The sequence below is a fragment of the Coregonus lavaretus genome, assembly GCF_964263955.1.
Source record: "Coregonus lavaretus genome assembly, chromosome: 7".
Taxonomy (NCBI): Eukaryota; Metazoa; Chordata; class Actinopteri; order Salmoniformes; family Salmonidae; genus Coregonus; species Coregonus lavaretus.
The window spans coordinates 51,419,913-51,435,824 of record NC_139994.1 but is presented as its reverse complement, the minus strand read 5'-3'; the positions used below and the strand labels follow the sequence as shown (position 1 = coordinate 51,435,824).

Below are 15,912 nucleotides of genomic sequence, written 5' to 3'. Positions count from 1 at the left end.
TTCGGCGGTGGTTCCGGCTCTGGTCGTGGTCCCCACCCCACCATAGTCACTACCCGCTTCCGTAGCCTCCTCCAACTGACATCCCTCCAACTTAACCCCACCGGATTAAGGGGCAGCACCGGACTAAGAGGCAGCACCGGACTAAGGGGCAGCACCGGACTAAGGGGCAGCACCAGGATAAGGGGCAGCACCAGACTAAGGGGCAGCACCGGACTAAGGGGCAGCACCGGACTGAATGGCAGATCCTGGCTGGCTGGCTCTGGCGGATCCTGGCTGGCTGGCGGACCCCGGCTGGACGGCTCTGGCGGATCCTGGCTGGACGGCTCATGGCTGGCTGACGGATCTGGCTGCTCATGGCTGGCTGACGGATCTGGCTGCTCATGGCTGGCTGACGGATCTGGCTGCTCATGGCTGGCTGACGGATCTGGCTGCTCATGGCAGGCTGACGGATCTGGCTGCTCATGGCTGGCTGACGGATCTGGCTGCTCATGGCAGGCTGACGGATCTGGCTGCTCATGGCTGGCGGAAGGCTCTGGCTGATCCTGTCTGGCGGACGGCTCTGGCTGATCCTGTCTGGCGGAAGGCTCTGGCTGATCCTGTCTGGCGGAAGGCTCTGGCTGATCCTGTCTGGCGGAAGGCTCTGGCTGATCCTGTCTGGCGGCAGGCTCTGGCTGATCCTGTCTGGCGGAAGGCTCTGGCTGATCCTGTCTGGCGGAAGGCTCTGGCTGATCCTGTCTGGCGGAAGGCTCTGGCTGATCCTGTCTGGCGGACGGCTCTGGCTGATCCTGTCTGGCGGAAGGCTCTGGCTGATCCTGTCTGGCGGAAGGCTCTGGCTGATCCTGTCTGGCGGAAGGCTCTAGCGGCTCCTGTCTGGCGGAAGGCTTTAGCGGCTCCGGTCTGGCGGACGGCTCTGAAGGCTCATGGCAGACGGGCGGCTTTGCAGGCTCAGTACAGACGGGCAGTTCATGCAGCGCTTGGCAGACGGACAGTTCAGACGGCGTTGGGCAGACAGGCAGTTCAGGCGCCGTTGGGCAGACGGGCAGTTCAAGCGCCGTTGGGCAGACGGGCAGTTCAGGCGCCGTTGGGCAGACGGGCAGTTCAGGCGCCGTTGGGCAGACGGCAGACTCTGGCCGGCCGAGACGCACTATAGGCCTGTTGCGTGGTGCCGGAACTGGTGGTCCCGGGCTGAGGACACGCATCTCAGGGCTAGTGCGGGGAGCAGCAACAGGACGCACAGGACTCTGGGGACACACAGGAGGCTTGGTGCGTGGTGTAGGCACTGGTGGTACTGGGCTGGAGCGGGGAGGTGGCGCCGGAAATACCGGACCGTGCAGGCTTACTGGCTCCCTTGAGCACTGAGCCTGCCCAACCTTACCTGGTTGTATGCTCCCCGTCGCCCGACCAGTACGGGAAGGAGGAATAACCCGCACCGGGCTATGTAGGCGAACCGGGGACACCATGCGTAAGGCTGGTGCCATGTAAGCCGGGCCGAGGAGACGCACTGGTGGCCTGATGCGTTGGGCCGGCTTCATGACATCCGGCTCAACGCTCAATCTAGCCCGGCCGATACGTGGAGCTGGAATGTACCGAACCGGGCTATGCACGCGTACAGGAGACACCATGCGCTCTACTGCGTAACACGGTGTCTGCCCGTACTCTCGCTCTCCACGGTAAGTACAGGGAGTAGGCGCAGGTCTCCTACCTGACTTCGCCACACTCCCTTTAAGGCCCCCCCCAAGAAATTTTTGGCTAGTGCTCACGGGCTTCCAGCCTTGCCTCTGTGCTGCCTCCTCATATTCCCTCCTCTCGGCTTTAGCTGCCTCCAGCTCTTCACGAGGGCGGCGATATTCTCCCGGTTGTGCCCAAGGACCCCTTCCATCCAGTATCTCCTCCCATGTCCATGAATCCTGTGTAGGTGGATCCTGTTGCCGCTTGACACGCCGCTTGGTCCTAGAATGGTGGGTTTTTCTGTCACGATCGTCTGGGTAAGGAGTAGTAGACCAAGGCGCAGCGTGTGAAATAAACATGACTTTATTTAATTAAAGTTCCTAAATATAAACAAAACACGATTCGTGAAGTCCACGGTTAAACATACCGTCACGGAACAAAAACCCACAACACCCAAAGGAAAACATACAGATAAATATGGCTCCCAATCAGAGATAACGAGCCGACAGCTGACACTCGTTACCTCCGATTGGGAGTCACATGACTACACAAGAACTAACCAAAACCACACACACCCAAATGAACACACCCTATTCCCAACCTAACCAAAACAAACCCCAACAACACGAATACACCCTGGCTCAAATACAAGTCCCGGAGCCAGAGTGTGACAGTACCCCCCCCTAAAGGCGCGGACTGCGACCGCGCCTCAACTAGGGCTAACCCAGGGAGGGCTGGGTGGGCATCTTCGGCGGTGGTTCCGGCTCTGGTCGTGGTCCCCACCCCACCATAGTCACTACCCGCTTCCGTAGCCTCCTCCAACTGACATCCCTCCAACTTAACCCCACCGGATTAAGGGGCAGCACCGGACTAAGAGGCAGCACCGGACTAAGGGGCAGCACCGGACTAAGGGGCAGCACCAGGATAAGGGGCAGCACCAGACTAAGGGGCAGCACCGGACTAAGGGGCAGCACCGGACTGAATGGCAGATCCTGGCTGGCTGGCTCTGGCGGATCCTGGCTGGCTGGCGGACCCCGGCTGGACGGCTCTGGCGGATCCTGGCTGGACGGCTCATGGCTGGCTGACGGATCTGGCTGCTCATGGCTGGCTGACGGATCTGGCTGCTCATGGCTGGCTGACGGATCTGGCTGCTCATGGCTGGCTGACGGATCTGGCTGCTCATGGCAGGCTGACGGATCTGGCTGCTCATGGCTGGCTGACGGATCTGGCTGCTCATGGCAGGCTGACGGATCTGGCTGCTCATGGCTGGCGGAAGGCTCTGGCTGATCCTGTCTGGCGGACGGCTCTGGCTGATCCTGTCTGGCGGAAGGCTCTGGCTGATCCTGTCTGGCGGAAGGCTCTGGCTGATCCTGTCTGGCGGAAGGCTCTGGCTGATCCTGTCTGGCGGCAGGCTCTGGCTGATCCTGTCTGGCGGAAGGCTCTGGCTGATCCTGTCTGGCGGAAGGCTCTGGCTGATCCTGTCTGGCGGAAGGCTCTGGCTGATCCTGTCTGGCGGACGGCTCTGGCTGATCCTGTCTGGCGGAAGGCTCTGGCTGATCCTGTCTGGCGGAAGGCTCTGGCTGATCCTGTCTGGCGGAAGGCTCTAGCGGCTCCTGTCTGGCGGAAGGCTTTAGCGGCTCCGGTCTGGCGGACGGCTCTGAAGGCTCATGGCAGACGGGCGGCTTTGCAGGCTCAGTACAGACGGGCAGTTCATGCAGCGCTTGGCAGACGGACAGTTCAGACGGCGTTGGGCAGACAGGCAGTTCAGGCGCCGTTGGGCAGACGGGCAGTTCAAGCGCCGTTGGGCAGACGGGCAGTTCAGGCGCCGTTGGGCAGACGGGCAGTTCAGGCGCCGTTGGGCAGACGGCAGACTCTGGCCGGCCGAGACGCACTATAGGCCTGTTGCGTGGTGCCGGAACTGGTGGTCCCGGGCTGAGGACACGCATCTCAGGGCTAGTGCGGGGAGCAGCAACAGGACGCACAGGACTCTGGGGACACACAGGAGGCTTGGTGCGTGGTGTAGGCACTGGTGGTACTGGGCTGGAGCGGGGAGGTGGCGCCGGAAATACCGGACCGTGCAGGCTTACTGGCTCCCTTGAGCACTGAGCCTGCCCAACCTTACCTGGTTGTATGCTCCCCGTCGCCCGACCAGTACGGGAAGGAGGAATAACCCGCACCGGGCTATGTAGGCGAACCGGGGACACCATGCGTAAGGCTGGTGCCATGTAAGCCGGGCCGAGGAGACGCACTGGTGGCCTGATGCGTTGGGCCGGCTTCATGACATCCGGCTCAACGCTCAATCTAGCCCGGCCGATACGTGGAGCTGGAATGTACCGAACCGGGCTATGCACGCGTACAGGAGACACCATGCGCTCTACTGCGTAACACGGTGTCTGCCCGTACTCTCGCTCTCCACGGTAAGTACAGGGAGTAGGCGCAGGTCTCCTACCTGACTTCGCCACACTCCCTTTAAGGCCCCCCCCAAGAAATTTTTGGCTAGTGCTCACGGGCTTCCAGCCTTGCCTCTGTGCTGCCTCCTCATATTCCCTCCTCTCGGCTTTAGCTGCCTCCAGCTCTTCACGAGGGCGGCGATATTCTCCCGGTTGTGCCCAAGGACCCCTTCCATCCAGTATCTCCTCCCATGTCCATGAATCCTGTGTAGGTGGATCCTGTTGCCGCTTGACACGCCGCTTGGTCCTAGAATGGTGGGTTTTTCTGTCACGATCGTCTGGGTAAGGAGTAGTAGACCAAGGCGCAGCGTGTGAAATAAACATGACTTTATTTAATTAAAGTTCCTAAATATAAACAAAACACGATTCGTGAAGTCCACGGTTAAACATACCGTCACGGAACAAAAACCCACAACACCCAAAGGAAAACATACAGATAAATATGGCTCCCAATCAGAGATAACGAGCCGACAGCTGACACTCGTTACCTCCGATTGGGAGTCACATGACTACACAAGAACTAACCAAAACCACACACACCCAAATGAACACACCCTATTCCCAACCTAACCAAAACAAACCCCAACAACACGAATACACCCTGGCTCAAATACAAGTCCCGGAGCCAGAGTGTGACAGAAATAGAGCACTTAGAACAGATCTACCGATTCTTAGACTTGCTTTCAATGAGAATGAAAGATCAATAACTCACATTTCTATGTGAATTTGGTCAGGTCGGCCAAAAGTTACACATTGTTGTTTTAAGAACAGGAAGCATAGAAATAGTGCACTTAGAACAGATCTACAGCTTCTTAGACTTGCTGTCAATGAGAATGACAGATTTCCAGTTAGTCTGTGGTCTGTGATGAACACAAGATGAGGATGTATCTGCGCTTTGTTAGGGCCTGCTAGCTTTGTACACAGGACCCTCTGCTCTCTTTCTTTCTCTCTGTTGTTCTCTCTCTCTCTCTCTCTCTCTCTCTCTCTCTCTCTCTCTCTCTCTCTCTCTCTCTCTCTCGCTCTCTCTCTTTCGCTCTCTCTTTCTCTGTTTCTCTGTTTCTCTGTTTCTGTGGTTTTCAGACGGATGTCTTAGAACTCTTAGCTCTCTCATACCGTAGGCTATACTACTTGCTCTTCAAGTTGACCATTTTAACAACAGTAAACCAACTCTTTTGATGAGGCAGCTTATCTATACATAGTCTACTGAAATCAGTGAAAAAACACAATGAGCTATTTATGAGGTCATTTCACCTAGATCTGTAGTTCTTAGTCAAACACAACACAGTGTTAACTGTGAAGTATTATCATCACCTATAGGCCTAGAGGAATCTGCCTCCTCAATAACAAAATCATGGGAAGGTGTTCTATCCATCCAGCCAATTGAGTGCAAGTCCTGAATTAGAGATCACTAAAAGAGTATTACTGTATTGTGCTCGTTAAAAAAAATCAATTTATGTTTTTTTGTGATTTGAAGTGACTGTGTTGTGATAGAAGCCCTAGTGGATGACAGTGTCATTGCATGCATGTTCCCAACAAGGTCACAAGTGTCTTGACGTAAACAACAGTAGCTGTAGCGATAAAGAATAAGGGATTTCAAACTTGAATGATCATTACTAAATTTGTACTAAATATATAAGGATAAGAATATACCTATATTAAAATATTTGTGTGTCTGATTCAGTCCAACCACGAGACTCTGTGACTCTGTACAATGTGAAGAAGATTGTCGTACCGGAATAAGGCGTCAACAAAAATGATGCGTCCAGTTCGACCAATCATCTGTAACTCCATTGTTGAAGTGTTGTCTACATAGGTGGACTTTTTCCACTCAAGACAGGTTGTGAAGAGGATGTCAACTTCAAAGAGGATCACACTGTGTCTGATATTTCCACTTCTTGTAGAGATGGGTAAGTCCAACTTTTATATTTCTCTGCTTATGTGATGTCCGCCCTTGATTTTAATGCATGAGATATCATATTTAATACTTTACAGCAACTTTGAATATTATAAGTTGTATTTGGGGTATGTAACAGCAAATGTACTGTATTGTTCATGTTCTTTAATATATGTGGTAGCTGGTACTGAGTCCTCATCCATACGTCAGGACAGTGTTCTCATATCAGCCAACGTTGGAGACGCAGTGATTGTGCACTGCTTCTATGAAGGCCACATGGCCATGCATTTCTCCTGGTACAAGCAACCCTTGGGAGATAAGCTTCAACTCTTATCAACCGTCTATAAGTTTGACAGGAACGCAACATTCTACCATGAGTTTAAGGATAACCCTCGCTTCTCAGTGGAAAATGGCCAACAAAAGAATCACCTAAGGATCTCAGACATGCAGCTCTCTGATTCAGGCACATACTACTGTGGAAGTGCTTATGGCAACAAGGTGGAGTTGGGAGAAGGAGCCATTCTCATAATAAAAGGTACGTTTTTGTCAAACTGAATTTACAGATATGCGGTGTAAATATGGAGTATTATCTTAATCAGATTAGATGTTAATTTAACAAATGTTGAGGTTGAAAACTTTCTACAGTAATATTCTAGCGATTCAATGGGTTTATTGAACTTCTTGTCAGGATCAGAGTCCAGAAACATGTCTGTGCTCCAGCAGCCTGTGTCTGAGTCAGTCCTCCCAGGAGACTCTGTGACTCTGAACTGTACAATACACACTGAGACCTGTGTAGGAGAACATAGTGTCTATTGGTTCAGACATGGCTCAGGAGAATCCCGTCCAGGAATCATTTACACCCATGGAAACAGGAGTAATCAGTGTGAGAAGAGCCCTGAGGCTGGGTCTCCTACACAGAGCTGTCTCTACAACCTCCCCAAGAGGAACCTCAGCCTCTCTGATGCTGGGACTTACTACTGTGCTGTGGCCTCATGTGGGGAAATACTGTTTGGGAACGGGACCAAGCTGTACCTTCAAGGTAATTCCAATTTAATCTGTAAATATCCCCAACAATACTGTATATTCATGCAAACGGCCTACCTCAAAACGATCCCATACATATGTCTCAACAAGCTATACAATATCACCATTAGCTTTTGATGCCATATTTTATTGTTTGATGATCTTCCTAAGCGCTCATGAATACAATATGAATACCCTGATATCCTTTCCACAGTTCCAGATCATGATCCTCCATTTGATCAGAGTCCAACTGTTCTGGCCTTGGTCGTCTCCAACATCGTCCTGGGGATAGTGACCCTTGTACTTGTCTGGGTGCTGTGCAAGACTCAGAACAGAGATAGCAGAGGTATTACTGTATATCTAATGTATCCAATGTATCTAATGTTATAGCTGATGTATCTAATGTTTCATGCATCTCTATGCAATGTACCTTCTGTAAATATCAGTTAAATGACCAAAGTATAAGCATTGTTAATTAACTACATGTGGTTAAAAAGAGATAGATTGTCATAAAAAATATTTCAATCTCTTTGAAGGGAGGACAGATGTCCCAACGTCCCAGGGCAATCAGGTACATTTGTCAACATTTATAAATACAGTATATTTTCAGTTTTTACAAGAAACTGCTATTTAACTTTCCTTGCAGCTAGTAATCTGCTTATATGTGCTATTTATGTTATTAAGGTTTCTTGGAAGTACCGTAATAGGTCACTGTACTAGATGAAGACTTCTGATCATTGTGATCGTTGTTCATTTTTCCATGGAACTTCTGCCTGTCACTGTTCCACTGACTGTCAGGTCATTGTAGTGGGTGTACAGTCTGAACAGTCATGTCTTTTGTGGAGTGTTTTCTTCCACAGGAGAATATAAACATTATATAGTAGATCATGCTATCATCATAATGTATTTTCTCATGGCTCCACCCCCCTCAGAATCAAGACAGTGATGTGTTGAACTATGCAGCTGTGAGTTTCACCCCCAAGAAGAACTCCTCCTCCTCTAGAAGAGCAAGAGAGAAGACCAGCAGAGAGGATGCAGTGTACTCTGAGGTCAAATACCTGCAGCAGCAGTGAGAGGTATCACCACTGTCACAAAGACTCCAAGAAGAACCATTTAACTATTTGTAGCCTAATGAAACTTTTAGTATCTGAAATTGGTATGGAATTTACAATGCAACAAAGAAACTGTAATTTTAACATTGTCTGTATGTTAGATGTATATAATGATCCTGTAATGCGTTAAATAGCCATATGTTATGCCCTGACCTATAGAACTCTTGTTTGTTGAGTCAGGGTGTGGAAATCTATGTTAAATTTTCTATGTTTATGTTCTAGGTAGTCTATTTCTATGTCTGGCCGGGTATGGTTCCCAATCAGAGGCAGCTGTCGCTCATTGTCTCTGATTGGGGATCATACTTAGGTAGCCTATTGCCTACTGTGTATGGTGGGATCTTGTTCCTGTTTAGGCTGGTATTTGTATAGCCTTTTGGACTTCATGTTACGTTGTTTCTTGTTTTGTTTGTATGTTTATTTGGGTGAATAAACATGTACGCTTTTCACGCTGCACCTTGGTCCGACCCGTCTCTCAACGATCGTGACACCATAACTTTTTACAGCTTTTTATTGTAACAAATAATCTGACAGAGAATCCCATTTTTGCTCTATGACTGTGTGTTTTTAACATAATAAACCATTAATTGATACACTCCGTACATCTCTATTCTCTGTCTACAGTACATCTCTGCTATCACATATACAAATATACAATATGATCAAAGGAATAGCGGTTTAGGTGAATATGTGTCAGGCGAACACCAACCATTATATAACAATGTTTAGTCTAGTTGAGATAAAAATATTTTTTTCAGGAGAGAACATGAGAATCTCTCTGACTCCACATACCGCATAGCTAAACATTTATATGATTTACAATAAATGCTCTCTTTGTAAGAAGTGCAGTGTCGGTTCACACACCTACCAGGCCGGGTGTGATTTGATGTGTCTCCCACCAATCAGAGAAAAAAGTTTCCTTTCTGCCTTTCTCTGTAACTGTCACGCAAGAAGCCTACTGATCACAGTACTACACCAGTCCATTTGGTTCAGGGCGAGAGTAACCACTCAGGATGGATTACAAGATGACCCCACTATTCATCTATATGGCGATTCTGCTTCTCACTTGTAAGCACTGTATGTGCAGTCAATTTCTCCTGTGTTTCAGTAGCTATTTACTGTAAGATATCTGACAATATCCTCCACCTTGGCTCAACATATTGACATGGCTTTACTGTAACTCTTATGCAAATTAGGATGTGAATTGATTACATCAATTAGCCAAACATGAACCCTTTACCTCTGGATGATTTACACCATTAGCAAATATTTCCATCTCCAACTATGTCCTCTGTCCTGTGTGTTCCAGATGGTACCATGCATCCCATTGTATCTCAGCCTGTGCTGACAGAATCGTTGCCCCTAGGGGGATCTGTGACTCTGGAGTGCTTCTCCACTGTAGACTCAGTGTTATCCTGGATAGGGCTGAAACACACACCAGGACATGGACTTGTACTCATTGTAACAACCTACTATGAAAAAGTGCAATTCCAGGGAGATTTTGCAAATATGTCTCATTTTGAGCTGCAAATTATGATTTTTGTTTTAATTTGACACTTTGGAATGTTGCCCATACTGATGTTGGATCGTATCATTGTGGAATATTCTGGTATAAATGAATACTATTTTGGAGATCGTGCATATCTCATGATTCAAGATCAGTGAAGAAAGAGAAAGTTTAGTAGGAATCTATGTTTCCAATTTCAATTTCTGATTTTCTTCCATCAGAATGTCAAGATGATGTGTGGTTCTCTTTAGCCAATCAATCAACTCAAGTGATTCGGAACCAGGCTGGACATTGAAGGAAAGACATTCTAAGAGCTGATTATAAAAAATAAAAAAAACGTTTTACACATTATGTATTCTCCTCACACGGGGCACCAAATGTAGGTACAGCTATCATACTTGTAAATGAATGTGCAGGGTTTTCTGATCAGCAAACTTCTCTCTTTCTTTATTTTTGAATCTGAACATGGACACACAAAAATGCTGCTGCACTGAGCTTCTCAATGAACAGATCAGTGTGGAAGAGGGAGAGGGCAGGATGGACACATTTCTGAGACAAGTTGTGTAAACTCCCATGAAGCAACGGCCGTGAAATAATCCCAGACTTGTTTGAGTATGTTAAAATATCATACTGTATCTAATTCTTAATTGTATCAGTATTGAATTGAGTTTTACATTTTCAATAAAGATTAATGTATTTATTGAAAATCTGAACAGAAATACAAAAAAAGTATTACAAGCTAATCTGCATCATCAACATGTGGGCATTTTACCTTGACATTATGCATTTAAACTGATGAGCACTGAAACATTTGAACAGACAGTAAACCACATTTGTGTTTGAAACAGCTGAAGGATTGAGAAACTGAATCATTGAATTGATCTATTTCCTGATGAGGTAGATGATGAAGATGATGGTTAGACAGCAGAGGAGGGCTCCAGTTCTTATGATAGAGAGGAGGACAAGGATCCTCATATCTGCTTCAGTCGCCGCTTGAATGTCACTACCTAAAATAATTAAACCTTTTATATTTCCCATTTTATAGTATTGACAAAAGTAAGGACAAGCAAGAGAGAGAGAGCGAGAGAGATAGCTATATTTCGTGGTATATATTTTTTCACTTTTACTTACTTAGCTAGAATCGAATGCCGCTAGCTAGTTTAGCCACACTCAAACACCCGGCTCAAACAGAGAGGGATGCTATTTGAGAGGAGGAGAGTGCGTCGATACATGAGAGAAGGAATGATATATACAACGAGCTGTTTGTATGTGGCTGCTATGAAAGTGAACTGTGTTTGCGTGCAATCAGGGGTGTATTCAATGCGCCTATTCTGTTGAAAAACTTTCTGAAACGGAAGCAAACGCAACGAAATGGGGACAAACACACACTACCGGTCAAAAGAACACCTACTCATTCAAGGGTTTTTCTTTATTTTTACTATTTTCTACATTGTAGAATAATAGTGAAGACATCAAAACTATGCAATAACACATAGGGAATCATCTAGCAACCAATTTATTTTTAAACAAATCAAAATATATGTTATGTTTGAGATACTTCAAATAGCCACCCTTTGCCTTGATGACAGCTTTGCACACTCTTGGCATTCGCTCAACCAGCTTCATGAGGTAGTCACCTGGAATGCATTTAAATTAACAGGTGTGCCTCTTAAAAGTTAATTTGTGGAATTTCTTTCCTTCTTAATGTGTTTGAGACAATCAGTTGTGTTGTGACAAGGTAGGGGGGGGGGGGGGGGGGGGTATACAGAAGATAGCCCTATTTGATAAAAGACCAAGTCCATATTATGGCAAGAACAGCTCAAATAAGCAAAGAGAAACAACAGTCCATCATTACTTTCAGACATGAAGGTCAGTCAATACAGAACATTTCAAGAACTTCAAAAGTTTCTTCAAGTGCAGTCACAAAAACCATCAAGCGCTATAATGAAACTGGCTCTCATGAGGACCGCCACAGGAAAGGAAGACCCAGAGGTATCTCTGCTGCAGAGGATAAGTTCATTAGAGTTACAAGCCTCAGAAATTGCAGCCCAAATAAATGCTTCACAGAGTTCAAGTAACAGACATATCTCAACATCAACTGTTCAGAGGAGACTGTGTGAATTAGACCTTCATGGTCGAATTGCTGCAAAGAAACCACTACCAAAGGACACCAATAAGAAGAACAGACTTGATTGGGCCAAGAAACACGAGCAATGGACATTAGACCGGTGGAAATGTGTCCTTTGGTTTGATTTTTGGTTCCTACCGCCGTGTCTTTGTGAGATGTGGTGTGGGTGAACGGATGATCTCTGCATGTGTATTTCCCACCGTAAAGCATGCAGGAGGAGGTGTTATGGTGTGGGGATGCTTTGCTGGTGACACTGTCTATGATTTATTTAGAATTCAATGCACACTTAACCAGCATGGCTACCACAGCATTCTGAAGCGATACACCATCCGATCTGGTTTGGGTTTAGTGGGACTATAATTTGTTTTTCAACAGGACAATGACCCAACACATCTCCAGTCTGTTTAAGGGCTAATCTACCAGGAAGGAGAGTGATGGAGTGCTGCATCAGATGACCTGGCCTCCCAATCCCCCGACCTCAACCAAATTGAGATGGTTTGGGATGAGTCGGACCTCAGAGTGAAGGAAAAGCAGCCAACAAGTGCACAGCATATGTGGGAACTCCTTCAAGACTGTTGGAAAAGCATTCCAGGTGAAGCTGGTTGAGAGAATGCCAAGAGTGTGCAAAGCTGTCATCAAGGCAAATTGTGGCTATTTGAAGAATCTTTAATATAAAATATATTTTGATTTGTTTAATATTTGTTTGGTTACTACATGATTCCATATTTGTTATTTCATAGTTTTGATGTCTTCACTATTATTCTACAATGTAGAAAATAGTAAAAATAAAGAAAAACCCTTGAATGAGTAGGTGTTCTAAAACTGTTGACTGGTTGTGTCCCTGAATTGGTCCATTAGAAACTCTCGTTTGCAACTGTTGGACTAATGATTACACCCTAGATCAGCTAGATGCAGGCAAGAGTGTGCAAGGCGGTATTGAATGTGTCACTGTCTGTCACCTTGATTACTCAAAGTTCTCTCGACCTGTATACCTACGTTGCAAACTTTCATTCATAGGCTAGGTTGTAGCAACCTCATGATGGGTATAGGGGAAATTAGAGTATCATGTAGTAGCCTAAACCTATCGATGTTACATTGAGCTGGGTGAATGGAATATGAATGACAGTCATCCAATATGCTGTAATAGAAATAAGTAAAAAAAATTATCATCCTCCCTCATCTTAAACGGCACTGACCGCCACTGGTGTAGACTAGTCGTTCTGCCATCAGATTAGAGTGAGAGGCAGGGGGTTGGCTGTCTAACATGGCTGGAATGATGGTCCCATGTTCTGATTGGCTGTTCTGAGACCAGCAGAGAGAAGGAAGAGGACAGCCTACTCTATCATCAGTCCTGCTTCTAAAAGTGAACTCTGAAGTTAATAAAGTAATTTATAATCAGATGATGATTAACATTCTTATATGTTTCAGATTTTTACACTGTATCTAAACTTATATGTACATCAATTAACAATCTTTTAAAGTGAAATGAAATAGAACAGTAGCCACTAGATGTGGTTGTAATGAATAGAGCGGTTTCAGTTTTCTTCTTTCAAATGTGGCTCTATCTTTGAAATGGTTAAACTACAAAATATTAAGACCCCATCACTGACAGATAATACTCTCAGGAACACATATGTGTCTTCTTTTTCCCTCTACATTTCCCAGATGCTAGAACAGAGTGGACAAGACCAGGCACTAACTCAGACTGGGGGAAAAATAACATAATCAATATCATACAACATTATTGCCTGGTGATCATTTGAACTTCCAAATACCTTTCTGATGCATTTCAGTCACTTCAAACCATACTTCATTCAGATTGAAAAAACTGTCAAAAGTACTGATTTGTAATAGACTGTCATAGCTCCAATTCTAAAAGTAAACATTGGCAATTTGATTACATAACATTTTTTACATGGTGGGGTTGCGAAGAATGTTTGATATCAAAATGGGGTGGCGAGCAAAAAAGTTTGGGAACCCCTGGGTTAGTATCTCTGACACCCAGACGATATGCATGCTATGATCATGAGCTAAAAACAAGTATGGGTAGCTGCAGCCCAATATGGCGACAGGAGTATGGGCGAGTGGGTGTGTCGAAACGAGTGTGTGTATGGAAAGCGAATCAGTGCACCGGTGTTGTATCGACCTGACTGCTGACCTGAGGTGCTGGGCAGTTATATCACGGTTGTGTCGCCAGCGGTAGCTAACATGGTCATGTTTTACCATCACATTATTTTATTTCAAGTAGGATAGCAGCATACACAATAACTATTATTGATAACCATCTAGATGTCACCTTGATACATACATACAGTCTACTACTCAATGGGGAGACCATGAACAGCAACAACACCGGGACACAGTGCCCTTTGCTCCCGTTTGCCAAGCACTAATGTCCGGCAACGGCGTGGGAAGTAGCTACCTACTGTAGTAGCCAATATCAGGGTGACAGTCACAGTAAGCACACACATACAACACATTAAGTAACAGTACACCCATCATCAGTACTTTTAATAACAAATAAACAATTGTCATTTTTACAGCTCAAAAAGTACAATTACTGTTTAAAACTATCAGTGAAACACGACTCAGAGTCATGGTCTTGCTTCAAAACAGACGTCCAAACTTCCGCGGTATGGTAGCTCAACGTATGGTAGCTGCGTGGTAAGAAACTGAAAAAAATAAACACAACGGTCAATCAAAACAGTCTAACCTATAGCAGAGAGCTTTCGACACACCAACTAGATTCCACATTCCTACTACTTTCCTTTCAACACACCCACTCTGCCATTCTCCAGTCACCATATTGGACTGCAGCTACCCCCTTTTCGCAAAAACGCCTGTCTCTGAAAAGACTTGTCTACCTTTGTAGCTGTATCTACAGTCAGGCAAGGGTTAGGGTTTGGGTTAGGCTAGGGTTACGGCTAGGACTAGGGTTAGGGCTGAGGTTAGGGATAGCGTTAGAGTTAGGGTAGGGCTGGGGTTAAGGGTTAGGGCTGGTAGATAGTTAGTTTGACCACAAGGGTCATGTGGTCATCTATGAACCCCACCAAACCCAAACACCTATATCAGTTGATGGGTTCTGAATTATAAACTAGAAATATCCTTAATCATGTCACAGAGGGAGAGAGAGGAATGCAGGACGTGTAAGTACTGGCAGAACATCTTATTGTTAATTATCAAGTATCCTATGGAAATGAGGAGTGCCATAGTCTGGTTTCTAAACCAGAATGTAAGGGTTATCTGTAGGAGGAATGTATATGGTGGAGGCAATTAAGTACTGAGTAAAAGAAAGAAAATCACATGATTACAGTCACTGATGAGTGTGGAGAGCTGTGGATTAGTGAGGAATGGGGTCAAGGTCAGGTCAGGTCACGTTAAGGGAGAAGGAGCAGTTTATTGCCCGCGTTACTTCACTTCCTGCCTATCAATAAACATGTCATGTTTAGAGGGAAGGGAGGATACTTCACCCAAATTGGGGTATATACTTGTGCTGGTGGAAACATGTATTTGTCTTATAGAGCTGTGTGACCCAGTGGGTGAATAAACTTGGTTGAGCTTTACTAATCGTCCGTGAGTTTTACTCGGTTTGTTTAGAACCTAACACAGTTGTTCCCAAAAATGTTTGGCCTGCGACCCGATTTTGATATCCAACATTTTTCGAGACCCCACCATGTAAAAAGAGTGATGTATGAAAAATGTATGCACTCCCTAACTGTAAGTCGCTCTGGATAAGAGCGTCTGCTAAATGACTAAAATATAATGTAAATGTTATCAACGGCCAATGTTTACTTTTTAATTGGTGATATGACAGTCTGTAAATAGACATTGTGGTCCAAAACCAACTACCACGCCCCCTACCAATGAAATCCCTTTTGATCTCAGAGTGAATAACATTTACATTTTAGTCATTTAGCAGGCGCTCTTATCCAGAGCCACTTACAGGTAGGGAGTGCATAATTTTTTTTTTTACATACTGGCCCCCCGTGGGAACCGAACCCACAACCCTGCCGTTGCAAACACCATGCTCTACCAACTGAGCTACATCCATGCCGGCCATTCCCTCCCCTACCCTGGACCAATTGTGCACCGGGATTCGAACCAGGATCTCTAGTGGCAGTGCCTTAGACCAC

General features: G+C 46.1%; 2 protein-coding genes across 2 annotated transcripts in view; one reads left to right on the top strand and one right to left on the bottom strand.

The window, feature by feature from the left end:
- Positions 1-15,912, bottom strand: part of LOC311132566 (uncharacterized protein) — a gene marked incomplete at both ends in the record, with an annotated part of 291,847 nt that overhangs the window by 91,643 nt on the left and 184,292 nt on the right. The window lies entirely within an intron of this gene.
- On the top strand, positions 5,968-8,108 carry LOC311133075 (uncharacterized protein; the record flags this gene model as incomplete). The annotated part of the gene is made up of 6 exons (XM_084166510.1): positions 5,968-6,025; positions 6,152-6,547; positions 6,701-7,051; positions 7,250-7,381; positions 7,572-7,606; positions 7,968-8,108. The coding sequence occupies 6 exons, from the start codon at positions 5,968-5,970 to the stop codon at positions 8,106-8,108; spliced, it is 1,113 nt and encodes a 370-aa protein (XP_084022636.1).